Here is a 25298-nt window from a genome sequence, read left to right as displayed (position 1 = left end):
ACAATTTGCTGTAATTCTGCTACAAATATGTCATGTTTGTTGAGTGAGCAAAACATTTTGGAAGCTAAAAAGGAAGAAACTGCTCAATAAACTCACCTTACATTTTTTACCCTTTTTTTGGAAGGATAATTATATTTTCTGTCGCCATTAATTTGTAATCTATCACTGAACTAAAGTAAATATGAAAAATACATCTGACACTTATTCTTTTTTTAATATGTATTACTGTTTAAGCTATATTAATTACATGTAAGCCAGTAATGCTTTAAATAACTGCATAAATGGCTCGTTTCCTAGGCCTGATATTCTTCTAACTGGCCAGTCTCCAAAGCAATAAGGACTTAGTTGCCCCCATACACCTTCATAACAGATATGAAAAATTATCTGTAGCTGGGGCATTGTCTGGTATCAAAAAGATGCCTGAGCAAGTTTCCACAAGTTGCTTCATTTGCTGGGACTGGCAAGGGAGGGGGGGGGGGGGAGGGGGGGGGGGGGGAATCCAATGTTAGGTAGATAATGGGGGAGCCCCCTCCCACCCACCTCAGTAAACTAGTTAGGTTGAGAGATGTGAAAGTAACCCTATTGGCAGCTACTGAAGATGTGGGATACAGCCAGTAGCAAGTTGTGGCTCTTGCAGGTACCAATGATATTCAGAAAGTATTCCCAATTTCTTTCAACATCTGGCTTGCATGGAATGAAGCCTTGTTGATTGACTGAAGCAAAGTTAATATAAAAATATTCTTGGGTTTGGAACAATGCGGGGGCTTAAACCAAATATTCTGTGAATGCTGTAATTATCTTTAACACAAATTTCCTGGCATGAGTTGTCTGGCTGGAAAGTGTATGACCACCCTTGAACAAATAAAGCTTAAACTGCACACAGGAACCATCCTTTTACTCAAAGAAGAGAGCAGAGTACATGCTGTGTGTGCATTTGGGTTTTTTAAATGAGCGGAATCCATCTGTATATCTTTCAAACATGTTTGGTATTCCTCAAAGAAATGAGAACTAAGGCCAGTTAATTTCACATGTTATTTTAGAGAGAGAAATTAATAAGTGCTCTTTCATAAAAACAATTAAAGGTTATAAATAAATAAAAAATAAAGAAAGTTTGTTACTTTCCTCAGTAACTTTCAGCTTTAACAGAGAGAATAGTGTGCATCTAGACAGATACTTTCTGAAGAGGGAGACAACAGTTCGAGGTAAGCTGACTCTCAGCTTAACTCAACCTGTTGTCTCAGTACTCATTGGTAAAGAGTGCAAATCATCTCCGTAAACTGCCCTCATTGTACATAATGGCAGTCTGTGACAGCAGTCTCAGATTTCAGGTATAAAACACTGCAAATGTTGGCAGTTTTGGCTACTAAGTTTTCTAAATTTGCTGTAGAATATATATTTCATCAGTCCCTAGCTGTGCACTGTCTACGCCTTCTACTAAATTTTCTTAATACCTTACACACAGAGCATCAAGTACTCCATTCATGTGTGGCTACATTACATTTCCTCCAAGTCATTTACCTTTTAGAGATCATTGTAGTATCTACATCATCAAAACCACAGTTGAAGCAGAATACTAAAAAAAGATTGTTGGGGGACTATTATTACCTCCACAAATTCATAGGCATCCGGTCGTATTTCTGGAGTCACATTAAGCATCATTTTTACGTATGTCCTTATCCCTTCTGGTATGAAGCTGATTCTTCCTTCAGAAAGAAGTTTTAACTGAGACCAAAAAAAAAATCATGGGATTTTGCAAGACAATTTTAACAACTCTTTCTATTTCTACTCAATAAATTGAGAATAATGAACTTATATTGGCATGTCAATTGTGTAATTCATTAATTAATTGATTAGTCAGTCAGCTATGGACACTGAAAGTTAATTTTATAAATTTCAAGAAAGAAAAATGTGCATCAATTTCATCTTTTCTAAAAACCAATATATGTAGAGAGAGAGCTTACAAAGGTAATTACAATACAGCAAACACAATTACCTCAGAACAGCTTTTTTCGAACACGTGCCATTCTTCTTTGTTAGAAAACAGAGGCTGTCCTTTATTATATACTGAAATTATCACTTGGCCAACAGAATATATGTCACTAGCAGGGGAGCATGAAGAACTTAGAGCATACTCGGGTGCCAAGTAATCTAAATTGGGTATGGTGTAAGGGTGATGACTATATGAATAATCTTTACATGGCCAAAATGGCTGAAAAAAAAAAGAAAGAAAAAATATAGAACACTATGATTACCAAATACATAAAACTGTTAAGAGTTACAATATCTGATTCACTTAAGAGGAAAAGAAGCAATACATGAAGAAAAGGAAAAACTGTGATCACATGACAAAACAGAATAATGGTTATCAATATATTATAAAAAGAATCATTTTTTAACGTATGTTCCATGTTGCTAAGCAATTACATAAATCATTACTCATCATGGTACTAATATAGAACTGCAGGAAACACACAATACCTGTCCAAGAACTGACACGGGTTTTAATATTTTTGCATTACACTTCATACAAAATACATTCATTCAGTCTTGTCTATGCATTTAAAACATATAATTCATACTGCCCAATTTAGTAATTTTAATTTCATTCGTCATCAGATATAATGAATGTTTTTGGAAAGCCTGCAACTGTGTCTCTGATTATTTAAATAATAGAACACGTCAATAGTTATGTTTATGCAAGTATCACATGGGTATAACTAACACAACTGACTTCCTAATTATTAAATATGCTTTACATTCTATTCTTATACTATTTTGTTGTAAATATTGTGTGAAATGTAGGAAGAAATGAATATATTTAAGGATTTGCCATAGTTATGTGACAGAGGTTGTCTGGCAGCTAGAGCACTAGGACTCTAGTCCTGGAGGTCTCGAGTTCAATATCAGATACGAGCAAGTATTTTCCCCATTCCAGTCGTCGCCCGCCCCCCCCCCCCCCCCCCAAGATGGCCCCAGATATACTCCGCCCACTAGCAAATGAGAATCAGTAATCTCTCCCTGGGGTAAAAGACAGCTGGGGGGGGGGGGGGGGGGGGGCTTCTAGTGCTGTGGCGAAGAAAGTCTTAACTCTATAGACTCAGGCCAACACCATGGTCACGGACTTTCACAACAGACTTAACCTGTTTTTTATATAGTTGTAATTTAAATGATTAAGTATCACCACCAGTGGATATGAAGATGGATGCAGATGAGCTGACGTAGGTATTGCAGCAGAACAGTGCAGAACACTTTTACGGGGTGTGTGCACAAAACATTACAGGGGAAGAGCCACTGATCCACGTGTTTACTTGCTGGCAGCAATATGCCTGGCCCAGTAGTTCTTACACGGACATCAATTATCTCAGACCTGATCTTCACCTCACATTGTGCTCTGTATTCCATGTGCTTAGTTTATTCTGTCACACGCACCGGTCACATTGTGTTTGTTCTGTGCTCATATCTACTTAGTGTTTGGACACACTGCTCCCCCACAGACTGTCTTGCATGGTGAGCTTCATTCCCTCTTCCTGGGTTCAGCTCCCTGGGTTTGTAGCCTGGACACTGTCAGCTAGTATAGTAATATTTTGTGTTGACAATGAAATTTTGCGGTGTTGCGTCAACATGCCGTACTGGTGGCAAGCCAGGTGCCTGCAAGAAAAGGGGCTAGTTCTTGCTGTACAGCCAGGCGAGGTGTATTTTCAGTTCAGTTGATAAGGCTGCCTTGTTGCTGTCCAGAAGAAATCCAGGACTGTATGATATTAAACAGAATGTCAAGTGCTCTACCAATCCTGAGAAACATAACTTCGAGGAACTGTGTCTGTTGCTCTCACAGTGTATAGGTCATCAAAACCATGTGGTGGTGGCATGTTACAGTTTAACCAACACCACAAGCACCTCAGGCAGTTGTATACGGCATGGTTGGCTGACCTCCAAGGTCCCCTGCACAGGTGTTGGTTTGAGTGTTCCCAATGTGCTATCTCATATGTGGACTCACTAATTACAGACATGATCGTCTGGTTAACATCCAACTGCAAGGGGCAAACTAGGGATATTGGCTTTGTCCAACCCTTCTTTAGCTGAAGTTGCTAAGACTGTGGAATCACATGAAATTACAGCAGCAGCAAAGCCACTGCCTGACAACTGGCAGGTGACAAAGTCATACATGCATGATAAACAGCTACCTGGTGTCCAGTGGGGTCAGCCAGGCAGCCTTCCCTTCCACTGTGCCATTATGAGTTAATGCAGGAGCCAAGTCGAGTCGGGATCAAGTCAATCACAGCAACGTAATCCAGCTTGCGGAATTTCTCATGCTCTCAATGTAGCTCTCCTTCCACACATTTCTGATCAGTGGACAAGTTGATGACTTCTGAAATGGACCATATGGAATGTGAACTGTTGCCCTCCTTCCCCCAATCATTGGTTAATGAAGCCTTGCTCCTGTCAATGCCAGCAGACCAACTGTTACCCCAGCCTCTGCAATCTTTGCCCCTGAGACAAGACCAAATGCATTGGTTTTGTCTCCTTTAGTGGTCAATCTGTTGCTGAGTTATTAGTTTATCCCATATAGTGAGGAATATATTTCTGTTTTGCTATTTGTCTCTGCAATTTGTCTATCACTGTGCTGAGGACATCCTTAATTAATGCATTTTTATGATGTCCAATTCCTTCTCCATGTTCTCTCTGTTCAAAGAGAATTTTGACAGAAGAATGCTGAAGATTAGATGTGTCGATTATGTAACTAATGAGGAGGTAAAGAATATAATTGGGGCACAACCTGCATAAAAGAAGGGATCAGTTGGTAGGACACAGTCAAGACATCAAGGGGTCATGAACTTAGTATTGAAGGAAAGTGTGATGAGTAAAAATCATAGGAGGAGACCAACAGATGAATATGTTAAGCAAATTCAGGAGGATATGGAGGGGTGTGGCATTGTCTTTTTCCTATATATATCTCAAAAATGTGCCTATTGTGATTTTCTATGCATAAATCTAGGATATCAATGCTACTACTTTCCTGCTTTTCCGGTATTCAGCAGCAAAATTTATTTTGTTGTGCACATTATTAAAGAAATTTATAATGGCTGTGGTTTTTTTTTTTTTAAGCAGGTGTCCCAGCTGCAGCATATTTTCTGTTCTAGGTGGCTAACTAAAATCTCTGCTGGCACTTCAGATATGGATGACTGCACGGCTAGAACAGACACTTTTGATTACAACATAACATTGTTTGAAATTCTACAGCCTTTTAAAGCAACTGAAGTCTTTCAATCTTTGGATGGCCATGGTGGTTAGACTGTGAAGCAAGCTGGGCTAAAGTTCTTGTCCGGCACAAATTTTCATATGTTACTAGTAAATCATACAGCTGTCATACAATTGTATAAAAAATTTGTGAATGCATTTCATTATCTAATACAGCTGTTCAAAGGAACACTGCATCTAACTGTACAGATATAGTAAAATACAGACACTGTCCTACTGTATTTTATGCCAAAGCAAGGCAATGTGGAGAGTAAAATAATGGCTCTCCCTTGTCAGGAATCACGCAATTTGTGAACAAGCACTATGGGACATAGACACTGAGAAATATGGAAGTTTGGATCGGTCCTAACTGTGTGCTGGGATGGACAATACAGATGAGGTAACTGCTTACGTAAAGTGGCAAATCCAATACTTTTCCTAATCAGTAGTCAATTTCAGTTTCTTATTCCTCTGATAAGATGGAATCATTTGAAACACATCATTATAATATGTTGATATTTATTTTGACATCTTTCTAATGGTTTTTTTGTTTGTTTTTAGCCCATTCATAACTACAAGATGGAATTGTTTATGTTTTTTAACTCAGTGACGTGTGTTTTGGGATGTTTATGTCAGCAACATAATTAAGTGCTGCAGTCTCATCTTTAAGAATTCAAACTAACAGTGAATTTACTTCGCTAGGATTTATGGATTTATTGATTTTGCTCTGCGTGTTAAAAATTTAATACTATTACTTTGCTTCTTTCGATAGGTTTTATTTACATTCTGTACTAAGAAAAATAAATTTATTAAGTCTGCTTTGTGATTTGGGTGCTTACTCATTACATTTTTATTTCATTTTGTTTGCAGATAAAAATGCCTGGAAAATGGTTTTGTCTCTCTGGCCCTTTTGCTCACAAGCTTTGCTTCATAAACAGGCTCTTCAGCAACACATCATTGATCTTGAGGCGGCAAAAAACAGAGTCAAAGGTCAGAACACAGTATGTTGTTCCTGAACAAAGAAACTGGAGAATCTCGTCCAGCAGCCCAGCAGACATCTGAGAAATGGGCTTTGGCATTTTACAACTACAGGATAATGAACTAGTGAGCAAATAATCCATTTTTTTTTTTAATGCAGTGCAGTTGAAATACTGAGTGTCTGAATGGAAGATATCCAAAATAAACACACTATAACTCACAAAATATTTATCTTATATGTTTATGGCTTACAATATTTCAAAAACATCTTCCTGAATCTCATGCTGTCAATAGATATCAATATGAGACCCCCTAATACCATGACAAATATCCAGACAATATTCCACCTCATCCCATGTAGCTTGGAACATGTTTGGTGTAACTTACCGTAGCATCACTTATGCAGTCTTTCAGGTGCTGAAGACTTTATCTTAACCTTGTGGACTGTTTTTTACATAATACTGCAACAAAAAATCGAAAGGGGTTAAGTCTGGAGACCGAGTAGGCCCAGCAATTTGCCAACCTCTGCCAATCCATATTGTGTTCCCTGAAGCAGAGTCTGAAAGATAGTGGAGCTCTGTCTTCTTGAAAGACAGTTTGATATGGTACTTGAGGGAGGGCATATTGTTCCTACATATCTGGGTACAAAACTCCAATCACTGTTCATTGAAAAGAGAATAACGCCCAGATCAGTATGTTACTCATTAACGTGGCCCATACTTCGACTTCTGGGGTTTCCCCCTCACCAAATCATATGCGAGGTGGATTTTCATCACCTCGTATTCTACATTTACATCTGCTTACAACTCCACTAACATGAGACGTTGCTTCATGAGAAAAGGACACATGTTGGAGATAGCCATGTGACTCATTAATCCTTTGTAGCATTTCTAATGCTTGGTTCATATGTGCAGCTTTGTCATTAGGTTTTATTGTGTGAATCATTTCAATCTTTTACATTCTTGGGCACTGTGTGAATCATTTGAATCTTTTACATTCTTAGGTACAGTCTTTTGTACAACACATCACACACTGTTGAATATGGGCTCTGTAACTGCAAACTAGCAGCATGAGCAGATTTATGCAGTCTTCATTGAAATGCTCCTTTAATACAATTAAATGTTCTTCGGAGGTCCATTGCTTTCCAGGAGATGTAAAGGACTACCCGTGGTTATCATTTCATAGTTCCAAAAATCAAATGCTTTTCCTCATAGGCAGTTGACAGCCATACTGGATTCTAAAATGTCGTCATACAGATGTGACAGGTTGCAACTCTGTTACGCTAAAAAACACATTGATCCTGCTCTTGTACTGTTGCCATTTTAACTGCAGACAACAGGAAACAAAACTTTTAAGATTCTTTCTGTAGTTACATAACTTGGCTGCATGTACATACATTAGTCAGCGAGATGATATACTTTTATTCTGGTTAACTTCAAATGGACACCCAGTACATTCTGTGTTTCTCTGGTGAATGCCTCAGCTACCTCTGAAACATTGGACTACAAAGCAGATATCAAGCACGGTAGTGCAGTAGTTAGTACACTGACTTACATTTGGGAGGACAACGGTTGAAAACGATATCTGGCCATCCTGATTTAGGTTTTCCATGATTTCTCTAAATCAATTAAGGCAAATACGAGGATAGTTCCTTCAAAATGGCATGGCCACTTTCCTTCTCCATTCTTCCCTGATCTGAGCTTGTGCTTCATCTCTAATGACCTCATTGTTGACAGAACGTTAAACACTAATCTCCTCCCCTAAAAAGCAGATCCGCAATCATCTACAAGATTTTCTATGATAGATGTTGATTCTAATGACTAAATATTATTAAAAGTAGCACTAGAAGGAAGAGTCACATTTAATGTGCCACTGGCAATGAGAGCATTAGAGAGCAAAAAACTAACAGGTCACAGATGGGGGGCAATAAATGACCTGTAACCTTTTCAAAGAAACCAATCTAGCATTTACATATAAGAAAGTTTAAGGAAACTTGGGAAAACCAGGCTCTTTGGCCTTTATTTTCCTCTAATCCCAAAACTTCTTCATTCTTTCACTTTTTTCTGTCCTCCTCATAAACTTAACGTGTGGATCACCTTGCTACTGGTTTTGCTGCAAATGACTTTCAGCTGTTGACTTTGCTTCTGAACTCTTCCCTGTTTTGGATCACCTCTACTTTAATACCAGTTTCTTGTGCATCTCTTTTGACCTACTCTTCTCACTTAGAGGTGGACTGCAATGATGTGATGTAATTTAAGGTTTTTCAGTCAGTCAGTCAGTCAGTGCTTGTCCATTCTTGTTAGGTGTCCTGAAAATTTCAACTGTCATTTTCCATATTGTGTCCGTCAATTGTTCAGTGCACTTCTGCAACTTTGTTTTACCTATTCTTCCAAGTTCCATCAACAACTGTCTGCGATCCCACAATTTTCCTGAGAATCCTCCTTTCCTTTTTCTCAAGTTCTTCCAACTCTTTCTTTTCATTTACAGGGTGGGGTACGAAATGTGTTATCAATTGTTTCTTTCACAATTTACAACGCACATTAGATATCCCGCTGGCATCTCTACAGCACAACCAGCAGAGCTTCGAAAAACAAATGAGTTTATGATACTGCCGCTAGGAGACTAGTAAGCAGCAATGGCTGACAATGGAAGACTGACGACACAGCAACAATCAGCAATTGTGTTACTTTTTCATGAAACGAAAAGCCTTGTTGAGACTCAGAGGCATTTTCGACAACAGTTTAACACATGATGGGTCCCTTGCAAGAAGACTATCCACACGTTGTATGATAAATTTGTACAGGAAGGAACAATATTGGAAGCAAAGCGACCTCGACCTTAGCCTGTTTGTTCGCCGGAGAATATTGAAGCAGTACAAGCTGCTGTACACAGAAGTCCCAGGAAATCATGTAGAAAGACAGCAGTGCAACTGGGAATATCCAGACACTCTGTTCAACGCATTCTTAAAAGTGAGGATTATAGCGTGGGCAGCAATTTCCAGTCAGGGACTTATTGGACCCTTTTTCTTTGAAGAAATTGTTAACAGCGAGCGTTATTTGAGCACGCTTCGCAATATCTTCATTCCACAGCTTCTTGCTACTGCCTTGCCCTTCAACATGCAGTGGTAAATGCAAGATGGAGCACGGCCACATACTACAAACACTGTGTTGGAGTTTTTACACAAGCATTTCGACATGCAGATCATTTCACTCAGGTTTCCAGGTCGCTTCAATGATGGACAAAATTTGCCCCCAATAATCCAGACCTCAATCCATGTGACTTTTTTCTTTTGGGGTACTTAAAGGAAGAAATTTTCCCGAAACATCCACGTGATTTAATGGAGCTCAGAAGACTTATTCTTCAACCCTGCAGTGAAATTACAGAAGACATGTGCCGTAGGATAATCACTACATCTACATCTACATGATTACTCTGCAATTCACATTTAAAGGCTTTGCAGAGGATTCATCGAACCACAATCATACTATCTCTCTACCATTCCACTCCCAAAAAGCGCGCAGGAAAAATGAACACCTAAACCTTTCTGTTCGGCCTCAGATTTCTCTTATTTTATTTTGATGATCATTCCTATCTATGTAGGTTGGGCTCAACAAAATATTTTTGCATTCGGAAGAGAAAGTTCGTGACTAAAATTTCGTAACTAGATCTCGCTGTGACGAAAAACGTCTTTGCTTTAATGACTTCCATCCCAATTCACGTATCATATCTGCCACACTCTCTCCCCTATTACGTGATAATACAAAACAAGCTGCCCTTTTTTTGCACCCTTTCGATGTCCTCCGTCAATCCCACCTGGTAAGGATCCCACGCCGTGAAGCAATATTCTAACAGAGGACGAACGAGTGTAGTGTAAGCTGTCTCTTTAGTGGACTTGTTGCATCTTCTAAGTGTCCTGCCAATGAAACGCAACCTTTGGCTCACCTTCCCCACAATATTATCTATGTGGTCTTTCCAACTGAAGTTGTTCGTAATTTTAACACCCAGGTACTTAGTTGAATTGACAGCCTTGAGAACTGTACTATTTATCGAGTAATCGAATTCCAACGGATTTCTTTTGGAACTCATGTGGATCATCTCACACTTTTCGTTATTTAGCGTCAACTGCCACCTGACACACCATACAGCAATCTTTTCTAAATCGCTTTGCAACTGATACTGGTCTTCGGATGACCTTACTAGACGGTAAATTACAGCATCTGCGAACAGTCTAAGAGAACTGCTCAGATTGTCACCCAGGTCATTTATATAGATCAGGAACAGTAGAGGTCCCAGGACGCTTCCCTGGGGAACACCTGATATCACTTCAGTTTTACTCGATGATTTGCCGTCTATTACTACGAACTGCTACCTTCCTGATAGGAAATCACGAATCCAGTCGCACAACTGAGACGATAACCCATAGGCCCGCAGCTTGATTAGATGTCGCTTGTGAGGAATGGTGTCAAAAGCTTTCCGGAAATCTATAAACATGGAATCAACTTGAGATCCCCTGTCGATAGCGGCCATTACTTCGTGCGAATAGAGCGCTAGCTGCGTTGGACAGGAACGATGTTTTCTGAAACCATGCTGATTACATATCAATAGATCGTTCCCTTCAAGGTGATTCATAATGTTTCAATACAATATATGCTCCAAAATGCTACTGCAAACCGACGTCAATGATATAGGTCTGTAGTTCGATGGATTACTCCTACTACCCTTCTGAAACACTGGTGCAACCTGCACAATTTTCCAATCTGTAGGTACAGATCTATCGGTGAGAGAGCGGTTGTATATGATTGCTAAGTAGGGAGCTATTGTATCAGCATAATCTGAAAGGAACCTAATGGGTATACAATCTGGACCTGAAGACTTGCCCGTATCAAGCGATTTGAGTTGCTTCGCAACCCCTAAGGTATCTACTTCTAAGAAATTCATGCTAGCAGCTGTCCGTGTTTCAAATTCTGGAATATTCCATTCGTCTTCCCTGGTGAAGGAATTTCGGAAAACTGCGTTCAATAACTCCGCTTTAGCGGCACAGTCATCGGTAACAGTACCAGCGTACCAGCGTTCGGACCTGTTTTGTGTACCATGGGGGATCAGTTCCCTCTCTTACCAATTTATGAAGTATGAATCTCTCAATTGCTGTTGTTACTATATCTTTGAATTTGAGCCACATCTTGTCTACATTTGCATAGTCAGTTCGGAAGGAATGGAGATTGTCTCTTAGGAAGGCTTCTAGTGGCACTTTATCCACTTTCTTAAATAAAATTATTTTGCGTTTGTTTCTAGTGGATTTTGAAGAAACGATATTGAGCCTAGCTACAACGACCTTGTGATCACTAATCCCTGTATCAGTCATGATGCTCTCTATTAGCTCTGGATTGTTTAAGGCTAAGAGGTCAAGTGTGTTTTCGCAACCATTTACAATTCACGTGGGTTCGTGGACTAACTGCTCGAAATAATTTTCGGAGAAAGCATTTACCACCGGTTTTAAACAAGTATTTTTGCCAACATATCGGGGGAAGGTTGAAGTCCCCACCAACTATAACCGTATGAGTGGGGTATTTATTTGTTACGAGACTCAAATTTTCTCTGAACTGTTCAGCAACTGTATCATCGGAGTCTGGGGGTCGGTAGAAGGAGCCAATTACCAACTTAGTTCGGCTGTTAAGTATAACCTCCACCCATACCAATTCTCAGGGAATATCTGCTTCGACTTCACTACAAGATAAACCACTACTGACAGATACAAACACTCCAGCACCAATTCTGCCTAATCTATCTTTCCTGAACACTGTCTGAGAATTTGTAAAAAATTCTACAGAACTTATTTCAGGCTTTAGCCAGCTTTCTGTACCTATAACAATTTCAGCTTCTGTGCTTTCTATTAGCGCTTGAAGCTCAGGGACTTTTCCAGCGCAACTACAACAATTTACAACTACAATTCCGACTGTTCCTTGATCCAAGCACTCCCTGTATTTGCCATACACCCTTTGACATTGCAGCCCACCCCGTACTTTCCCGAGGCCTTCTAATCTAAAAAACTGCCCAGTCAATGCCACATAGCCTCCGCTACCCATGTAGCCGCCAGCTGAGTGTAGTGAACTCCTGACCTATTCAGCGGAACCCGAAACCCCACCACCTTATGGCGCAAGTCAAGGAATCTGCAGCCAACACGGTCGCAAAACCGTCTGAGCCTCTGATTCAGACCCTCCACCCGGCTCTGCACCAAAGATCCACAGTCAGTTCTGTCAAAAATGCTGCAGACAGTGAGCTCTGCCTTCATCTCATAAGCAAGACCGGCAGCCTTCACCAAATCAGATAGCTGCTGAAATCCAGAGAGAATTTCTTCATATCCAAAGTGACACACGTCATTAGTGCCGACATGTGCCACCACCTGCAGCTGGCTGCACCCTGTGCTCTTCATGGTATCCGGAAAGACCCTTTCCACATCAGGAATGACTCCACCCAGAACGCACACGGAGTGCACACTGAATTTCTTCCCCCTCCTTAGCTGTCATATCCCTAAGGGGTCCCATTATGCGCCCAATATTGGAGCTCCTAACTACCAATAAGCCCACCCTCTGCGACTGCCCGGACCATGAAGGCTGGGAATCATCCTCTGAAACAGAGCAGGCAGCTGCATCTGGCTCAGCCAGAGAGAGTACCTGAAACCTGTTTCTCAGACGCACTGGGGAGGCTTTCTGTTCAGCCTCCGGGGACGTCTTTCGCTGCCTGCCACACCTTGGAACGACCTCCCAATCGACCACAGGCGAGGGCTCAGCCCCACTGCGGGCAGCAACCAGGGCAACCACAGTGGCAGACCGATCTGGGGATAGAAGGGACGAGGTTGACATCCCCGTGATACCAAGTCTGGCTCCCCACAGTGGTGCCCATTGGCAACAGCCTCAAGGTGCGTGACCGAAGTCAGTGCCGCTTGCAGCTGTGAGCGAAGGGATGCCAACTCAGCCCTCATCCGAACACAGCAATCACAGTCCCTGTACATTCTAATCAATGTTGAACAACAGTTACTGAAACAAGTCCATGCCTAGATAATGCAAAGGAAACACGCAAAGAATGTATGAACTAACCTGTACAAATGCCTAACGACTGCGCTACAATCTGCCTGAATTTACGATTACAGTAACTAAAACTCGGAATTACACCACCTATACGTAACTCGCACACAATTTGAGTAAGAATCTACGAAGTAAACACTTCATTGTGCGTTTGAAGGAAGTTAGGAAACAAAATGGTGGACATATTGAGCATGTGCTGAGTTAGAACAAATATCTATGGGAGGTTCTTCATTGTAGTATATGTTCCTTTCAGATTGCATTGACAATGAAGTTTATATTCAAAAACAGTTCCTTCGACGCATCAGACCAGTCATCTGGGTTGAATCCATTTGAATTTATCTGTTTTTCTAATCTTTCCATATTTTACCTCCAAGTATTTCTCTCTTTTTTGTTGTTGTTGTCATCGTTGTTCCAATACAGATGTGAGCAATAATGTAACAATGCAGAATAAAATGAAACTGCAGAAGACTATAGTATAGAAGGGAAAATTCTTAACCTATAAATTGATTCTTCATTAACCTATGCACTGCAATAGATTTATATTACACACTATTATTATCATGACAAAATGGCGTTCACTCCTTTATTGGATTATATAAATGTGATGAACTTAATTTTTTAGTTCATCAATATACAAATTATATTAAGTGCATAAATGCACCACATACCTTAGTTTCTTCTTTGAAGTTTATATTTATCATCATTAAATATTCCAACTGATTAATAATGATTATTCATGTACAGAGAACAATCTCACAATTAGTACATACCAAACTTTCACAAATACTCAAATTAATAATTACAGAAATTAAATGTCACTCACCTCTGCATCTGGGTCACTTGAATTTAAAATGCAGAAGTCAAAGCCAAAAATTTTCCAAGCCCCTTGTTGGTTCACCAAAATAGTTTCTGGATTGATGTTGCCATGCAGCAGTTTGACAGTGTTGTGTAGAAAAACAAGTCCTTCTCCAATCTGTTAAACAAATGAGTATCACACAGGTTCTGATTTGTAAAGAAATCTCGCGAAAAATAACAATATTTATAACTCAGAGACAGTGCGGTATTCTTCCTGAACCCATTATTCCAGTCACTTTCTGAAAGAACAGTAAACTACAATCATTGTGTGTGTGTGTGTGTGTGTGTGTGTGTGTGTGTGTGTGTGTGTGTGTAGTGTTCACAATCTGGTGCTTCATTAGGTAAAGTCGCTCAACATTGTTCAGATGAAGTAATGTTATCACACTGAGTTTAGGTAAAGCAGTATTTTGTGTCAAATTATCATTCTGTACAACATGATGTCATGACAAATACATTACAAAGGAAATAAAAAACCAAAGGAATACTGAAAACAAAATTACCTGCACCAATCCGTGTTTAATTTCTACTTCATACAATTTCGCACCCTTCTGACCAGAATTGTGGTCTGAAGATGCAGTACCCGAGTCCTTTATTAACTCTGCAAGACTTGTAAAAACAGGTTCTGCAGCGAATGCCAAACTCTCCCTAAGAACATATATTAAATTATTAGCCACAATTTTCAATTCAATCACATATTATACATGTACTCGAAAAAATTCCAGTACATTTACCACAACGAAAGTTCGATACAGACTTTTTAGTTACTATTAACATAGTCTCCCAGATCATTAATACACAACATAAACAGAAACGGTCCCAACACACTTCCCTGGGACATGAAGTTACTTCTACATTTATCAATAACTCACCACCCAAGATCCTGCCTATTCAGTAATCCTCAGCCAGATGACAAACTTTGTTTTATGCCACATACAGTCTTACTTTTATTAATAAGTTGTGGTACTGTACTTAGTCAGATGCTTTTCGAAGTAAAAACATGCTGCAACTGCACAACTGCCTGGATCCACGGCTTTCAGAATGGAAAAATCCACAATGATTTCACAGGAGGAGGTCATTCTGTTCGACATCTCCTTATGTTTGAGCTTAGAAAATGTTCTAAGTTTCTACAGCAGATGGGTGTTAAACTGAACAGCAGCTCACAAGCAAACTCCCCCACACACCCATTTCATTGCAGAGACCATATACCATAGAAAGTTCCGTCCATCAGAAACTGTTATACTACATAAATAGCAATCCAGTGTTTGTTCAGTTGTTCTACCTACTAGTTACCTGACGTTCTCTCTGAAGTTCTCCATATAAGGACCCAACTACATTTATTCCCATACTGCATACGAAGTTTTGTACAATCTAACAACATGCTGCTTCAATATCTCTCTCTCTCTCTCTCTCTCTCTCTCTCTCTCTCTCTGTGTGTGTGTGTGTGTGTGTGTGTGTGTGTGTGTGTGTGTGTGTGTGTGTGTGTGTGTGTGTGTGTGTGTGTGTGTGTGTGTTTTTGGGTTTCTTGTCTAGTGTGGAAAATACTGCATCTACTTCTCATTAGCGTATCCTATTGCTATACTGCCGCCAATTTCATGTTTTAGCCAGATATCTGTACCTAGCATTATGTGAGCGTAACTGCCCCCCCCCCCCTTTTTTTTTACATGTGTTCCAAACTAGCAATTCACTGTAAATGCTTAGGCAGATCACTACATCAATTCATTCAAATTCATATTTTAAGCACATGATATATATGCAGAAACCTGGTTAAATCATACAAAAAGTAGCAAGACAAACAACCACTTCCAGCACTCTGGGAGCATGAGCAGCAGTCTAGTACACTTAACAGCATAAAAACTGTCTAATGGGGAATTACAGCCAGCATTGACATGAACAAAACGTAACATGTCAGCCTTCTAGTCTACATTGGAGGAATCTGAAGAGAAAATATTACTTTATATGCTACAAGAAAATTACCCAGTTAGTATTCTAGACATATTACTAGAAAGCAAGAAAGTTTACTGCAACTAAAACAAGCTGCCATCAATGAAGATGCACAGTAACCAAATGGAAATGTTTGTAGGATGGTAAATATCAAAACTTGTCACAGAGACTGCTTCAGCTTTGACTTCATGTTATATAGCCACCCCCATCCCCACTGAGAAACTTTATATTCCTCTCCTCTTCTCAGTGGACATTCCTCTAGCTAGAAAAGTGTATATGATGCTCTGCACTGAATACATGCTACCCTCACCTCAAACACAGATTAGATAAGATTTACTTTCATTCCAATTGATCTGTAGGGAGGAGATCCTCCAGGATGTAGAAGCAAATAAGCTAATGTACCTTCCACAGTTCCCAAATGGAATGGCTGACTTTTTTTTAATGAACACCATATGAAAGACTCATTTTACAAACACTCATTTACTAATATCGCACTAATGTGTAGAATTTAAAATTTAAAAAAATGTCTTATTTATGAGAGAGAGAGAGAGAGAGAGAGAGAGAGAGAGAGAGAGAGAGAGAGAGAGAGAGAGAGGCCCTAAGATGGAACCTTGTGGGACTCCGCATGTAATTAGTTCCCAGTCGGATGATGCCTAATAGCTTAATACACGTCTGTTTCCTAGTAACTCCCTTTGTTTCCTGCCAGAGATATAAGATTTGAACCATTTTGCAGCATTTCCTGTTACACCATAATATTCTAATTTACTTAAAAGGATATTGTGATTTGCCTTTGACAGATCACAAAATATACCAGTCACCTGTAACTTTTGTCTAATGAATTAAGTACATTTTCACTGTAAGAGTAAATAGCCTACTCAATATCAGAACCCTTTATAAATCTGAACTGTAACTTTGCCAGTATGTTATCTGTGATGAGATGGTTATAAAGCCGATTGTAAACGACCTTTTCTAAAATTTTTGAGAATGCTGACAAAAGTGAACTTCGACAGAAATGTGACGCTATTTCTTTATCTCCCTTCTTAAACAGTGGCTTAACTTCAGCATATTTCTACCATCCAGGAAATATTCCACTGATAAACGACTGGTTACACAGATAGCTTAATACGTTAATTCAAAATCACATTATTTAATTAACTTTGTTGATATTTCATCACACCCACTAGACGTTTTTGATTTTAAAGATTTTATGATGGACATTACTTCTGCTGGGGTCGTGAGAGATTCATTTTATGGAAGTTACTTGAAATGTGTGGTCCGAGGTATTCCATAACATCATTTACAGAATCTGACAACCCCATCTTTTTCAGTAAGAGTTATAAAATATTCTTTAAAATGTTCTGCGACACTATATCTATCAGTTATGTATCATTTACTCTTAATGCTATTTGTCCCTCTTCATGTCCTGTTCTACCGGTCTCCTCTTTCACTATATCCCATAATCCCATATTGTCTATTTTGTTATCTGATATGACTAGCCTTTCCTTGTAATATATTTGCTTTGATGTCTGTATTATAGTCTTTAATGTTTTACAGTATTTCTTGTAATGTACGATAGCATCAACATCAGAACTGTTTCGGATTTACAGATACAGTTTTCTTTTTGTTTTACGAGTACGTGTTTTATTTTTCCTTCATGCCATGAGCACTGTAAACATCAGTCCAGTGAATGTCTGAGGACTGTCCTAAAATAAACAATTTTTGGCTTATTAATTACTCTCTTGAGCTCAGATTTAACAGATTTTATATCCTGTTCAGTAATAACATTTAACAGAAGGAACTGCATGTCATGGTCTGAGAGGCTGTTGACTATTGGTCTTTTACTATAATTTTGTTCATTGGACTTTTCTATAAAGATATTATCAATGGCTGTTTGTGAGCAATTGGCTACCCTAGTGGGGAACTTTACAGTGGGGATTAAGTTGAATGATAGTATTACTAACTCAAATAAGTTCTTATTGGGAGAGTCTTTAAGGAAATCTACACTGAAGTCACCAGCAACCACTATTTCTTTGTTTATGTTGTTAAATGAACCAGTACAGCTTCAAGGTGGTTTATGAACAGATTGAAGTTATCTGCAAGTGCTCGATATACACTTAATATTATGAAGGATTTTTTGTGAAATTCTACTTCTGTTGCACATGCTTCCATATGCTGTCCTAAATAAAATTTATGAATGTTATGTTCTTAAATTTATGACAGTTCCTCGTGAATGTGGTGACTACTCCTTTTTCCATTTCTGTACTAAAAAAGTGAGATGCTAACCTAAATCCTGTAAGATTTAAAAGTTCGATACCAGTGGTAAGATGATGTTCAGAGAGGCAGATTATGTCAGATGGGTTTGAGGAATATTTCACCTATGCAGGTAATTTATTCATTAATTTTATTCCTCAGTCCTTGAATATTTTGATGCAATAAAGATGGCTAACATTTCACACTGAGCTGAATTTGGGTAGAGTTGAAATTTCTGCTGATTGTTGAAAATTCCTAACCAATAGCTGTTTGTGCTGATGTAATAAGCTAGAAATAAGTTTTTTTTGTTTCTTTCTCAAACTGAAGGTTTGTCTCAATCCTAACCTCTCTTAAAACTGTTTCTTTCTGTCCTTCCTACCCTAAAAAGGGTCTTCTCTGAACACTATAACCAATAGTATTTTATCACTGATGACAGTCTTCCTTCCCCCCCCCCCCCCCAACTTTGCTGCTATTTTCCCAGCCAGTTTACCCATCCCTTTCCTGTTGAGGTGAAGGCCATGCCTAGTTTAATCCCACCTATTCAGAGAATCAACAGGAACCAAACCAATGTGTGACCCTGCACCCGACTTAAGCAGCTGTCCCAACTCCACATTAACTCTCGACAGAAAAGTTCAAATGGATCAGCCATGGCATCGAAGAACAGATACAAACTCAACACTAGTATTCTTCGATGCTGATGCAATCTTTGCCAGGTCACACTCTATACTGTACCCAGGATCTCTGACGACAGTATTACCTGGCCCACCCACTATAACCATGATGTCTTCCTTAGTGAAATCTTTGCAATGTTATCCTAAATCCTCCGTCACCTGCTCCAGACCAGCACTAGCTTTAAAATAAACTAGTGGCCTTGTATTCTGATCCTAGTTCATCCTGCAAAAGTTGGCCAACACCTCTTCCATGGGAACTACCTAACAACAACACTTTCTCTCTCTTTACTGATTTCCCTACATTCTTACTTTTCAATTTGCTGCTAGACGTTTGTCGTACCCTGTCTACACCTGCAACTGCTTGAGGCCCACCAGCTTTTAACTGAAGCAACAGGTCAAATCTATTTTCCACATTCACCATGAAGCTGTTAAAGTTCTAGGTTAATGATACACTTAGAAAGCACACTAATACACCTATTTACCATGTAATCAGTACTAAACTAAATGATGTTATAATCTAAAATGTTAAAAAGTAATAGCAGCTATACCATAGACAGGCACATACTTCCTGGATCCATTTACTTTACCACCCCTATTTCACATGTCTTACATGAAAATCTAGAAATGTTCATCAAGAAAAGGCAATATCAAGCCACATAAATAAGGGTGTTGATAAGCTGCTTAGGATGAATGTCTCGTGCTGCCAAGTAGTCTCAGCTGGTGAGCCCTTAGAAAAACAATGCTGCCACACAATCAGCTGAAGGGTCAAAATAAAACACTGGCAAAGAGATATTTATTAAATGTCTGTGCTAGGAAAAGGGGCTTAGGCCTTTTGTTAGGAGTAATGGTAGAAGTGACAGCAACCTATTCTATAAATAAAAAGCAGGAGGTTCAGTAGACTGAGCTTGGCATATTGTTTCTACAATGCACCCACAATTGACACATTATGCTCCTAATTTAATTCACACAATTATCAAGGTATAGTTCTTTTAATAGGCTGTCGTATTCAGTAGTGCTCCACCTACAGTTCAGAATCACACTGCCAACCGAACTAATTTTAATTCCAGTCCCTCTCATATAATAAATTCCAAGATGCTCACTGCAACCTGCCACATGAAATTAAACCTGTGTGGCAGGCCAGTATTCAAACCTGGCATCTTAGCCTTTTGTAAGAAGCTATCCAAGTGTGACAGATCCGCCTCACAGCTTCACTTCATCTACCCCTTAAGCTTCACAGCAGTTTTACATACCTTGCAGGACTAGCAGTCTTGAAATAAATGCTATTGCGGACACACAGCTTAGCCGCAGCCTGGGGGATGGTTTCCAGAATCAATTGAATCTCTACTACAGGGAGAAAATTCGTACCATACAACTACGGTTGCGATATTTGGGTAATTAGTAAAAAGTTTTGAAAGTACGGACTCATTCTTCAAAAGGGCCCAAAATACAGCATTTTATTAATGTGAATGCTTGTGTCCATGGGAGCCTACAGTACAGCAGCACTCTGAAAATTTGCTCTTCAAAATGTTTCAAAGGAAGCTTTCCATATCAGGTGTCCAAGCAGCCGAAATCTACATTTCTCACTTCACACAAAAACAAATTAAGAATATACTTGGGAGAAATGCATTAAAGAGCTTGTTCAGAAACTTATTAGATTTTTCATCATAAAAGTATGTAGCATCCAGATTCATGTTCAGAGTAGGTTTTCATGAGGTGGATATCTCACAATTTTGCTCAGAGTGACTCCTTCCATTCAGATAGGAAGCTCAGGTCATTCAAAGGTACAGGCTGAGCTGACTGCCTTCTATTTTAACTTGACGACCACAAGGCTGCCAATGGGCATGGCACTCATATGACGCCATGAGCCCATCGGTGACGACAAGCTTCACTATGTAAACTTTGCATGACTTGTTTGTAATGCAGTCACATGCATTTTAGTGAAACCTACTTTGGATTAACATGACCTGTAAATGAAATCTTGGGTTGCAGACTTATGCAGCAAGTAGAACTGTAAGAAGCCACAACTGCAATCTAGACTAAATGAATATTTCTTGCAGTAATATGCATTAACTTTTATTCCTTGACCGAGTTGACACTAGCATGCAGGGACTAGCGTACAATATCTTGCTCAATATTTTTCAGGAGTATACAAAGATTACCACAATTTAACAGTCCAATATCACAATTTACAGAAGGCCACTAAATGACATTTAAGCAAGGAAAAAAATTGAAAATGTGTGAAAGATACCACAAGTGTTACTTTGATACTTTTGAAACTTATAGAAGGTCTGAAGTTTTGGAATTAGCAAAGAATGTAGTCACAGACTGACACCTCTGCCAACCTCGGTATTTGCTGATTGCTGCATATCTGCATCATCAATTCTACTTGCCTAATCAATTGTACCGAGTGATAAAGTCAATATAAATTTGAAAACTGAATAAATCACAGAATAATGTAGATAGAGTGTTACAAATTGACACACGTGCTTGGAATGACATTGTGTTTTTTTGGTTCTAATAAAACCCCAACATTCAAAAATGCCTGACAGGTGGTGCTTCATCTGATCAGAATAGCAATAATTAGCATAAAGTAAGACAAAGCAAAGATGATCTACAGGAAATGCTCAATATGTCCATCATTCCTCAACAATAACTGTAGTCTAGGAATAATGTTGTGAACAGCACTATAAAACATGTCCAGAGTTATGGTGAGGCAGTGACATAGGATATAGTTTTCAGCATCTCTAGATATGTCGGTCGATCACGATACACTTGCGACTTCAGGTAACCCCAAAGCCAATAATCACATGGGCTGAGGTATGAGGCCAAGCATGACTAAAGTGGCGGCTGAGCACACGATCGTCACCAAACGACGCGCGCAAGAGATCTTTCACGCGTCTAGCAATATGGTGTGGAGCGCCATCCTGCATAAGCCTCGTACGTTCCAGCAGGTGTTTATCAGCCAGGCTGGGGATGATGCGATTCTGTAACATACCGGCGTACCTCTCACCTGTCACGGTAGCAGTTTTTCTGTCTAGTGCCACCTGTCGGACTTTTCGTGAACTTTGTTTTTTTTTGTTTTAATAAAGCCCCATGTCATTCCAAGCATGTGTCAATTTTACCTCTATCTACACCATTCCATGATTTGAGTTTTCAAATTTATACTGACTTTTTGATCACCCTGTATATCGCAGATGTGATTATTTAACTTTTTAGTATAGCGTATGTACCGTTAACAACTAGCTTTTGTTTCTAATTCTTTTTGTGAGATAACTAACAGCAGCCGGCATCCAAATGGTGCACTGATACTTATCTGCATCTTAGGTTCTCCCCCCCCCCCCCCTTTTCTCAGTTTTTCTTATTAAGTACATGTACAAATAAAGAGGATGTAAGAATCTTTTTTTTATGTGATTACCAAAGTTTTTGTTAATGTGAACTGGCGTGGCCTGGGGCTCTGTTGTGTCCACTAGCAGTCTCATGTCAGTTAATGTGTCAATCCGAAGTTTGAGACATTTGGATACAATATCTATAATATATTCATATAAAAAATCTAACTTTCTGACAAGCAAACTCTCCAAAAGTTAATTATACAAAACTGGCATTCTTGAGTAGGATACAACCAATTTTATTTTGTAAGAAGTGTGAATATTACTAATAAATTTGAAGAAACAAGTATTTTTAGTTTTGAAGTGGACACAGATAAATTAATGATAATGAACACTTGTGTAAAGAAACACTTTACTGACATTAACCCCTTAACTCAAAACCTCGAGATTTCATCTATTATTTTGACAGAAACTTAAAATTCTGAGTATACTGAAGCAACTTGATACGTTCACTGCAGTCTCCAGTGCAGGCCGCTGATTCTCTAGGCGGACACTTAAGCACACATGAACAGATAGTTGAAATCACACCCCTGCGAAACTTGTAAGTTCAGGTTTTCCACATAGGTAATATTGACAGTGACTATAGCATCTGCGAAAGAGGTGTTGCTAGATACAGAAACAGAAGTACGCTTTAGCTGCATGCTGATCATGTAATAAATGCTGCATGCTGTCTGACATTTACAAGTGTCATATTCATTTATTGCAAACAATTCTAACACCACCTCCGATTTATTGATTTTATTGCGAACTGGAAAGAAAATGCAATTCAAACAAGCGATAAATCCACTCCATTGAGAAAAAATTACAGTCTGAAAACACCAAAGGTTTAACAAACAGAAAAAAAGAAAGCAGACTCATCTGCAATGTGGTGCTACAGAAAACCAATCCCACATAAGTAAGTTTGCAAGGTGTAGAGGTGATGCTTTTATAGCAAACTACAAATAATTCTACATACTGTACAGAAACCTCATGTTCTGAGCAATCAATGTAACAACGTTTTACTTCGCTATAAAATAAAACGAACACTTTACAAATCAGACACGAACAGATCTTCCTCTGAAGACACGAACAGATCTTCCTCTGAAGACACGAACAGATCTTCCTCTGAAGACACGAACAGATCTTCCTCTGAAGACACGAACAGATCTTCCTCTGAAGACACGAACAGATCTTCCTCTGAAGACACGAACAGATCTTCCTCTGAAGACACGAACAGATCTTCCTCTGAAGACACGAACAGATCTTCCTCTGAAGACAACATACCATTACATTACGGATGTGTAAATGTGCAGCAGTTACAACAGAATACAGGTTTGTTTGGACACGTTCTGCACACGTATGGTGTATCTGTACACTTGCCCCGTGTGGCACACACAGTACATCGTATCCTCATAACTTGCTTCTTCCCTTCAATTGCGTCCTGCTTTTGCACGCGCTGCTGCTGCTGCTTCTTCACAGGCAATTGCATTGAACGCCGCCACAATGCCTTACAGGAGAATTCGTCGTCGTTCTAAACAGACAGTTTATAAAACCATCAAGAACATCTAGATCGCCACAACATCTGGAGACAAGAAGAACCACATACCAGTAAAGAGTGTTGCTGCTACTGCACTTGTCGACAGACCTTGTGTTTTCAGTGGTTGTAGACTTAATTTTAGTATTGACATTAATGATACTTTTGATCATGGTAATGGTTGGCTCACTGTAGCCATTGTACGTGGAGGTACGGGAGTTCCTAACGTACCTGGACTTGATAGTTTCGTTGATAGACACATAATACAACATCTGGTCCCGCCTACCAGTCCCAGACATACAACTATTATATTTGATAATTGGTTTTGAGACTATTTGCTGGTGTGCATTCAGTACACTTCCCATCGCATTTAGACTATTCTGTGGAAACATAGGCGACCTCATATTCTTCCATTTGCCGATCACTACGTCATCCGAATATTGTGCAACAGTGTCCTTTCTCCAGTTTTGCACATACCACGTCTTTAGTGGTATTTCTCCTATTTACCCTTCGTATTCCAGTTCAATGTGTTTTTATATTCAACAGGGTTTTAGCTAAAACAAAGCTGTTGTAAAAATTGTCCATGTAAACATGATGGCCAGCATGCAGCTTCTCTTCTAACAGCATGTCCTTTCCCCCATACCACCACACATCACCATGTACACAGTGCACTTATTTACGAAACCGTCTGGATCATTTCGCATATACAATTTGATGCCATCTTTATTCCTTTGTCTTAAATGACAGTCGTCCCCTCCAAAGGATTATTGATTCATCTAAAGATCGATCCTGACCTGGATAAAACACCTGACACCCTTCTGTTAAAATAATTCAATATAGGGTGTACCTTATATAGTCAATCATCTGGCTTCGGTCTCTACTAGATTTATTGCAAAATGCAATGAGCACAAGATAAGCAAATATCTGTCTGCCCATACTCATCGCTATTCCTCTATTTTCGAACAGCAGGTCTTTCTTCCAGTAGTCTTGTAATTGGGCATATTTGACATTACCAAAGTGTAATGATATACCCAGGAAGACTAGTATTTCTCATATACTTACAGGTTTCCAATCACTAATCCTACAGCCCTCTTTCATATTTTTGCTCACAAGTATATTACATGTGTGACTGTTTGTTTCAACTACGAGCTGCAGTATGTCATCTGTAACCAGTAGCCTAAAGAAACTCATTGGTGTATTGCCAGCAGGATTTATCTGCAAACGTTCTACTTTTGTAAGTGGATGATACTGCATCCCATGTGGCTCTCCATACCAAGGCACACCTACTTTGCTTACTTCTGCGAGTGTGGGTTCTTTAGTCTGCAATTTCCTCGTCATTGTCGTCCGTATCGTCTGATTCCGAACTGTCGCGAAACATTCTACATTT

The 25298-nt window shown here is 39.3% G+C and overlaps 1 protein-coding gene across 2 annotated transcripts in view; it reads right to left on the bottom strand.

Moving 5' to 3' along the window:
* The window catches only part of LOC126299596 (SCY1-like protein 2), a gene marked incomplete at its 5' end in the record, with an annotated part of 158499 nt that overhangs the window by 100459 nt on the left and 32742 nt on the right, over nucleotides 1-25298 (bottom strand). For both annotated transcript variants that reach the window (XM_049991616.1, XM_049991617.1), the window contains 4 exon segments: nucleotides 1606-1722; nucleotides 1994-2209; nucleotides 14119-14268; nucleotides 14651-14795. In XM_049991616.1, coding sequence (XP_049847573.1) covers nucleotides 1606-1722; nucleotides 1994-2209; nucleotides 14119-14268; nucleotides 14651-14795 — 628 coding nt within the window.

The sequence above is a fragment of the Schistocerca gregaria genome, chromosome X, assembly GCF_023897955.1.
Source record: "Schistocerca gregaria isolate iqSchGreg1 chromosome X, iqSchGreg1.2, whole genome shotgun sequence".
Lineage (NCBI taxonomy): Eukaryota > Metazoa > Arthropoda > Insecta > Orthoptera > Acrididae > Schistocerca > Schistocerca gregaria.
This window is presented reverse-complemented; position numbering and strand designations above follow the sequence as displayed.